The sequence below is a fragment of the Erpetoichthys calabaricus genome, chromosome 13 (genome assembly GCF_900747795.2).
Source record: "Erpetoichthys calabaricus chromosome 13, fErpCal1.3, whole genome shotgun sequence".
NCBI classification, from domain to species: Eukaryota; Metazoa; Chordata; class Cladistia; order Polypteriformes; family Polypteridae; genus Erpetoichthys; species Erpetoichthys calabaricus.
In genome coordinates this window covers 119,741,111-119,748,610 of record NC_041406.2, presented here as the reverse complement: position 1 = coordinate 119,748,610, position 7,500 = coordinate 119,741,111, and the positions used below count along the sequence as shown (strand labels likewise).

Sequence of the window (7,500 nt, the reverse complement as noted above, 5' to 3'; positions counted from 1 at the left end):
TATATGTAGTTTTAAAATCAAATGGTAAATGTGGAACACCGCTTAAATATGACAAGTGTAACAACATAAAAATAACACAGAACCACCAAAAAAATCTGTCATTACCTGATAATATTTGGCAGCTGTTTTCAATCCTTCATCACTGTCTAGGTTTTGTTCAGATGCAATTTGACTTGCAAGAGCTCCGACATTAAACAAAACACAAGTTTTTTCATAGCCAAGATTTGGCAGAGCTATATGGATACAGAAAAAACAATCAGATACCTTCTGGAAGTTAACTTCTCTTACTCTTTTAAAACTGATTATTACTTTTCTTCTGCAAAGTGATCAAGGTTATATTTATGAAGGGGATGCTTAATTTATCTTTTCTATTGATACCACAACTCTTTAAAATAATCATATTACATATGGAACCTTATTCACCAAAAGACACTTAAATTTGTAGTTTCCATGAGCTGCTCAATTTAATTTGTACAAGTTATTTGGGTGATACCTAAATTATCAAGCACTTCAATAAGGTATCTGCAGTGAATGAAAAAACTTAATCTTACCCAACTTGACTGAACCTCCAAAAAGAGAACCTTTATCAAAGGCATCCTTCCATGTGAATGTCAAACACAACTAGAAAAAAAGGATAGAGACACAGAAATAAAGTTATACAAGACTGACACAAATACTAACAATTATTCTCATATAACAACCCCTGGAAAACGTTATGGAATAACTACTCTTGGAAGATGTTCAATCAGTTAGTTGTTTTATTTTGTTGCAAATGAACAAATCATACATATGGCACAAAACTATTCTATTTAACAGTAGAATATCCTGGCATTTAACATACCTGAAAAAAATGTAATGAAACTTTTGCAATTAACATATATTCTGTTCAGACCAAGTAGAACAAAAAATATGGAATCACTCAACGATGAATAAAGAAATTATGGAATCATTAATTCAAAAAATAATTAGTGCATTGTTGCACCTCCTCTAGCTTTTATGACAACTTGAATTCTTTGATTATGGACTTCAATAATGAACAACTTTCTTGTATAGCAGTTGACAGATCAGATTTGCAGGATGGAGCCAAGTCATGGACCATTTTTTTTAATTTCCACCATACATTTTCAATCGGATAGACATCTGGCCTAATTGCTGGCCATGTCATTGAGTTGCCTTTCCTGAAGAAAAGTTTTAATGCTCTTTGGAAAGATGCATTATCATCCTGAAAAATGATTTCATCGCCACCAAACCTACTTTCAAATGATGGAATGACAAAAGAGTCTCAAAGTTCAATGTACACCTGTGCATTTACTGTAGAGGTAATCATTGCCATATCCATTGATCCTTTACCTGATATGCAACCCCACATCATCAATGAGTGTGAAAAAGTGCTCGTTTTCTTCAGGCAGTCTTCTTTACACGATTCTTTGGAAAGGCACAAAACAAAACTTCCACCATCATCTCCTGGGCCAATGGAGACTAGTGGTTTATTACTGAATATCACTTTCATCCAATCATGAACAATCATCATAAGATCTGTAAGCACTCTCTTTAAACTGTAGACTAATTCGCCTATTTAGACTTATGCAAATATTTGTTTTAGAAATGGAAATTACCAGGTAATTCCAACATTTTTTCCACATCATTGAGTGATTCCATAATTTTTCCTCTACTTGGTCTGAAGAAAAATGTGCCATCAATTATAACAATTTCATTCAATTTTTTTGTTCTATGTTTTACAATGCATTACAGAATGTTCAGCTGTTAAATAAATAGCTGTGTGTCACATCTGTGATTTGTTTTTTAGCAAAAAAGAAAAACAGCTGAATGAACATCCTCCAAGAGCAGTGATTCCATAATTTTTGCCAGAGGCTGTATATAGAATGCCATATGATCCCAGTGCTTTGAGGTCTCTGTAATTTAATAAGATTGACAAAATGATATATGCAAAGATGGGAGTATATGCAGACATGTGAATGGTACACATGAGAAACCACTAACGCACATTGTTAATTCAATGTTGACAAATCCAAATATTTTCTACCAATACAGATGCTGGTTTTGTTCATGAACATTCAGAAGTGATGAATCAGATATGAAGTTGTCCGACACAAAGATAGAAACCACTAACAGAGTTTTCTGAATAGTTTTGGTTTTTACATGACTGTAATGACAATTAACATCCCTCCATTCCAGTCCACTCTGTTTCATGGCTTTCTTGAAGCAACAAAAAGCATATTTAATATAACTTACTTTTATTCCATACCAATGACACTATTATATCTGCAAAGTCACCAAGAGAAATGGAACCTGCAAACAAATATATATATATATATATATATATATATATATATATATATATATATATATACATATACATACACATACATATATATACATATACACATACATATACACATACATATATATATATATATATATATATATATATATATATATATATATATACATATATATATATATACACACTAGCAAAATACCCACGCTTCGCAGCGGAGAAGTAGTGTGTTAAAGAGGTTATGAAAAAGAAAAGGAAACATTTTAAAAATAACGTAACATGATTGTCAATGTAATTGTGTTGTCATTGTTATGAGTGTTGCTGTCTTTTATATATATAATATACACACACACACACATAAACATATATATACATATACATATATATACATATGTACATATACACATCTACATATACACATATATACATATATATATATACATTTACACATCCACATATATATACATTTATATATATACATATCAACATATATATATATATATATACACATACATATACACACACACATATACATATCTATACTAATTAATAACAGGCAAAGCCCTCACTGACTGACTGACTGACTGACTGACTGACTGACTGACTGACTGACTCATCACTAATTCTCAAACTTCCCGTGTAGGTGGAAGGCTGAAATTTGGCAGGCTCATTCCTTACAGCTTACTTACAAAAGTTAGGCAGGTTTCATTTCGAAATTCTACGCGTAATGGTCATAACTGGAACCTGTTTTTTGTCCATATACTCTAATGGAGGAGGCGGAGTCACGTATCGCGTCATCACGTATTACGCCTCCTACGTAATCACGTGAAGTGAAAACAAGGAAGAGATTTGCAGCACGAGTCAAACGCGGGAACGAAGGTAAATGACGTTAATTGTTCAGTGTCTTTTAATATTTTGTAATTGTTCAGTGTCTTTTAATACTGTGTAAGCATACATATTAACAGATGTGCAATTAAACGTGTGCATTTATGGGGTGATTTCTCAGGCTTAAAGCTCGAAGTGATCACTCGAGTGAAGACAGCTTCACAAAAAAACAGATCCTTAACAAACTGTTATTGGTATATTTTACCTCAATTTTAAAAGGTTTTCTTTTCTTCTTAATAAAAATTTAAAAGCAGAGCTTCGCCGGTGTGAACCGCGGGGAATTGAGCGACTGACGCATACAGACATATTCATGAGTGCAGGTACTTTGGAAACAAAGCACCGTGTAAACCTAAAGTTTAAATTAAGTTCATAGACCTACAAAAGGTTGCCATTGATTTCAGACAAGATTGCTTTTCTCCTGTACAACTATTAGTTGCATTCTCAAGAGTGTGCTTGCACGGATTCGTCATATTACAACCGGAGTGCTGAACTGACAAACTGGTATACAAACAGAACAATCGTAAAAACAGGATTAAATAAAAAGGCTGCTTCCATTGGCAAAGCAACAAAAAAGGAAGACCTTATATGACGTTCGTTTATAAAACAGCGGACAGGCTGTGTGAAGTCAGCTACACAAAAAAACATCCTTAACAAATTGTTAGTGGTATATTTTACCTCAATTTAAAAAGGTTTACTTTTCTTCTTAATAAAAATGTTAAAGCAGTACTTCGCCGCTGCGAAGCGCGGGTATTTTGATATAGATATGTAGATATATAAATATATGTAGATATGTGTGTATATATATATATATATATATATATATATATATATATATATAAAAATATGTAGATATGTAGATAGATACATATATATACATATATACAGTATATTTATATATCTACATATATATACATATCTACATATATATACATATCTACATATATATATATATATATATATATATATATATATATATATATATATATATATGTCTGTGTGTGTATATATGTATGTATGTATCTATGTATGTGTGTATATATATATATGTATGTGTATATGTAAATATGTATATGTGTGTGTGTATGTATGTGTATATATATGTTGACATATGTATATATATATGTATATATATATGTAGATATGTATATATGTGTATATATATGTTTATGTGTGTGTGTGTGTGTTATATATATATACTAGCAAAATACCCGCGCTTCGCAGCGGAGAAGTAGTGTGTTAAAGAGGTTATGGAAAAAAAAAAAAGGAAACATTTTAAAAATAACGTAACATGATTGTCAATGTAATTGTGTTGTCATTGTTATGAGTGTTGCTGTCTTTTATATATATAATATACACACACACACATAAACATATATATACATATACATATATATATACATATCTACATATACATACGTATATACACATATACACATCCACATAAACATATATATACATATACAAATTTACATATCTACATATATATATATATATATATATATAGACATATATACATACATACATTCACACATATATATATATATATATATATATATATATACACTGTATATATACATATGTACTTATTGGCTCCTGTATTTAGGAAATGGCAGGTTGGATAATGGACGGATGGACATCTGTATGCATAGCCGTATTTGCCCGTTTTCGTTTTTTTTCTTTGTTCAGTAATATTTCAGTAAACCCGGAGCTTGTCAGTTCAAATCCTGGTACTGACACCACTGTGTGACCTTGAGGAAGTCACTTCACCTGCCTATGCTGCAAAAAACAAAAGTAATGTAACAAATTGTACCTCAGATGTTGTAAGTTGGTGGAATAAAGGCATAAGTAAAAAAGATAAATATGTATTATACACATAGGAAATATTCATTTATTTTCAGTTAAGTCATCTGCAGCAAACTTTTATAAATGAGGGTTTCTCCTTTTTAGATAGTGCAAACTGTTTCTTCTTCATTGACGTTTTGTCTTGGAGAGCTTTTTTCATTTCATTGAAAATGAAAGCAGCAGCTGCCAAAATATGTAGCTTTCTTATTAATTTTTCAACATTGTGTAAAATAAATGTATAAAGTAACATAAAAGGTTTAAATACTGGTTATCTTTTACACTAAAATATTACTAAAGAGAAAAAAAAAAAGTAAAATGGATATGTTCTTTTTCTTTAAGGAGATTAAATATTACTGAAGAAAGAAGAAAAAAATTAAACAGCCAAATGGGGCTATACATACGAACTTAAAAGGTGTAAATAAAACAGAAATATATATTTTATTTTTACCTGCTTAACTTGTGGAGGGTGTATCCTGTATCCTAACTTTTTTCGTGAAAGCCCGTTTCAGTCAATAAGTCTTAAAAAAACGTGTAAAGATATTGACAATAAGCTAAGTCATCTGCAGCAAAGTTTTATAAATGAGGGTTTCTCCTTTTTAGATAGTGCAAACTGTTTCTTCTTCATTGACGTTTAGTCTTGGAGAGCTTTTTTCATTTCATAGAAAATGAAAGCAGCAGCTGCCAAAATATGTAGCTTTCTTATTAATTTTACAACATTGTGTAAAATAAATGTATAAAGTAACATAAAAGGTTTAAATACTGGTTATCCTTTTACACTAAAATATTACTAATGAGATACAAAAAAAGTAAAATGGATATGTTCTTTTTCTTTAAGGAGATTAAATATCACTGAAGAAAGAAAAAAAAATTAAACAGCCAAATGGGGCTATGCATACGAACTTAAAAGGTTTAAATAAAACAGAAATATATATTTTATTTTTACTTGCTTAACTTGTGGAGGGTGTATCCTGTAGCAAAGCCCTAACTTTTTTCGTGAAAGCCCGTTTCAGTCAATAAGTCTTAAAAAAACGTGTAAAGATATTGACAATAAGCTACGCAAACCCAGGAAGACATGGAATCGTTTAAATCAAGTATCATTACATCTTCCTTTCTTAAAGAGAAGTAAGGCAGTACTTATAAGCTTACATATTTATATATAGACATTATATATATATATATATATATATATATATATATATATATATATATATATATATCCGAAGCCGTGCAAGCACACTCTTGAGAATGCAACGTATAGTTGTACAGAAGAAAAGCAATCTTGCCTCAAATGAATGGCAACCTTTTGTAGGTCTATGAACTTAATTTAAACTTTAGGTTTACACGGTGCTTTCTTTCCGAAGTACCTGCACTCATGAATATGTTTGTATGTGTCAGTCGGTCAAATCCACGCGCTTCGCACCGGCGAAGTACCGCTTTTAAATTTTTATTAAGAAGAAAATAAAACGTTTTTAAATTGAGGGAAAATATACTAATAACAGTTTGTTAAGGATCTGTTTTTTTGTGAAGCTGCCTTTACTCGAGTGATCACTTCGACCTGACTTAGTGGCCAAGTATAAGCGTTACCTGGAAGGTAACCACCCATACAATCAGATTGTGAATCAGACTACGAATGCTGTGAATGTAATTACACACTCACTGCACTTGCTTACGGTAATCGAACCTGGGACGTCAGCGCTAGAGGGGCTTAGCAGCGGTGAAGTATTGCTTTTAAATTTTAATTAAGAACAAAAGAAAACCTCAGAGGTTCGATTCCCGAAAGGGAGTGAAGAGAGTGTCCGGTTACCTCCCAGGTAAAGCTTATGGCTGGACAGCAAGTGACGTAACATCAGCCACGGTGCCTTCAGTTGTGAGAAGCAGATCATAGAATGATTGAAAATAGTTTTGCATTTACCTTTTTAGTAAAAGGCGAGCTTTTAAGCCTGAGAAATCAGCCCGTAAATGCACACGTTTAATTGCACATGTGTTAATATGTATGGTTACACAGTATTAAAAGACAGTGAACAACGTCAGTTACCTTTGTTCCCGCGTTTGATAAAAGGCGAGCTTTTAAGCCTGAGAAATCACCCCGTAAATGCACACGTTTAATTGCACGTGTTAATATGTATGCTTACACAGTATTAAAAGACACTCAACAATTAACGTCATTTACCTTCGTTCCCGCGTTTGACTCGAGCTGTAAATCTCTTCCTTGTTTTTAGTTCACGTGATTACGTAGGAGGCGTGATGACGCGATACGTGACTCCGCCTCCTCCATTAGAGTATATGGACAAAAAATATGTTCCAGTTATGACCATTACGTGTAGAATTTCGAAATGAAACCTGCCTAACTTTTGTAAGTAAGCTGTAAGGAATGAGCCTGCCAAATTTCAGCCTTCCACCTACACGGGAAGTTCGAGAATTAGTGATTAGTGAGTCAGTCAGTCAGTGAGTCAGTGAGGGCTTTGCCTTTTATT

At 32.1% G+C, this 7,500-nt stretch overlaps 1 protein-coding gene across 2 annotated transcripts in view; it reads right to left on the bottom strand.

The window, feature by feature from the left end:
• The window catches only part of pdcd6ip (programmed cell death 6 interacting protein), a 266,698-nt gene that overhangs the window by 164,270 nt on the left and 94,928 nt on the right, over positions 1–7,500 (bottom strand). For both annotated transcript variants that reach the window (XM_028817538.2, XM_028817539.2), the window contains exons 3-4: positions 552–621; positions 106–233 (exon numbers count right to left, since the gene is read on the bottom strand). In XM_028817538.2, coding sequence (XP_028673371.1) covers positions 106–233; positions 552–621 — 198 coding nt within the window. The remainder of the gene's footprint in view (positions 1–105; positions 234–551; positions 622–7,500) is intronic.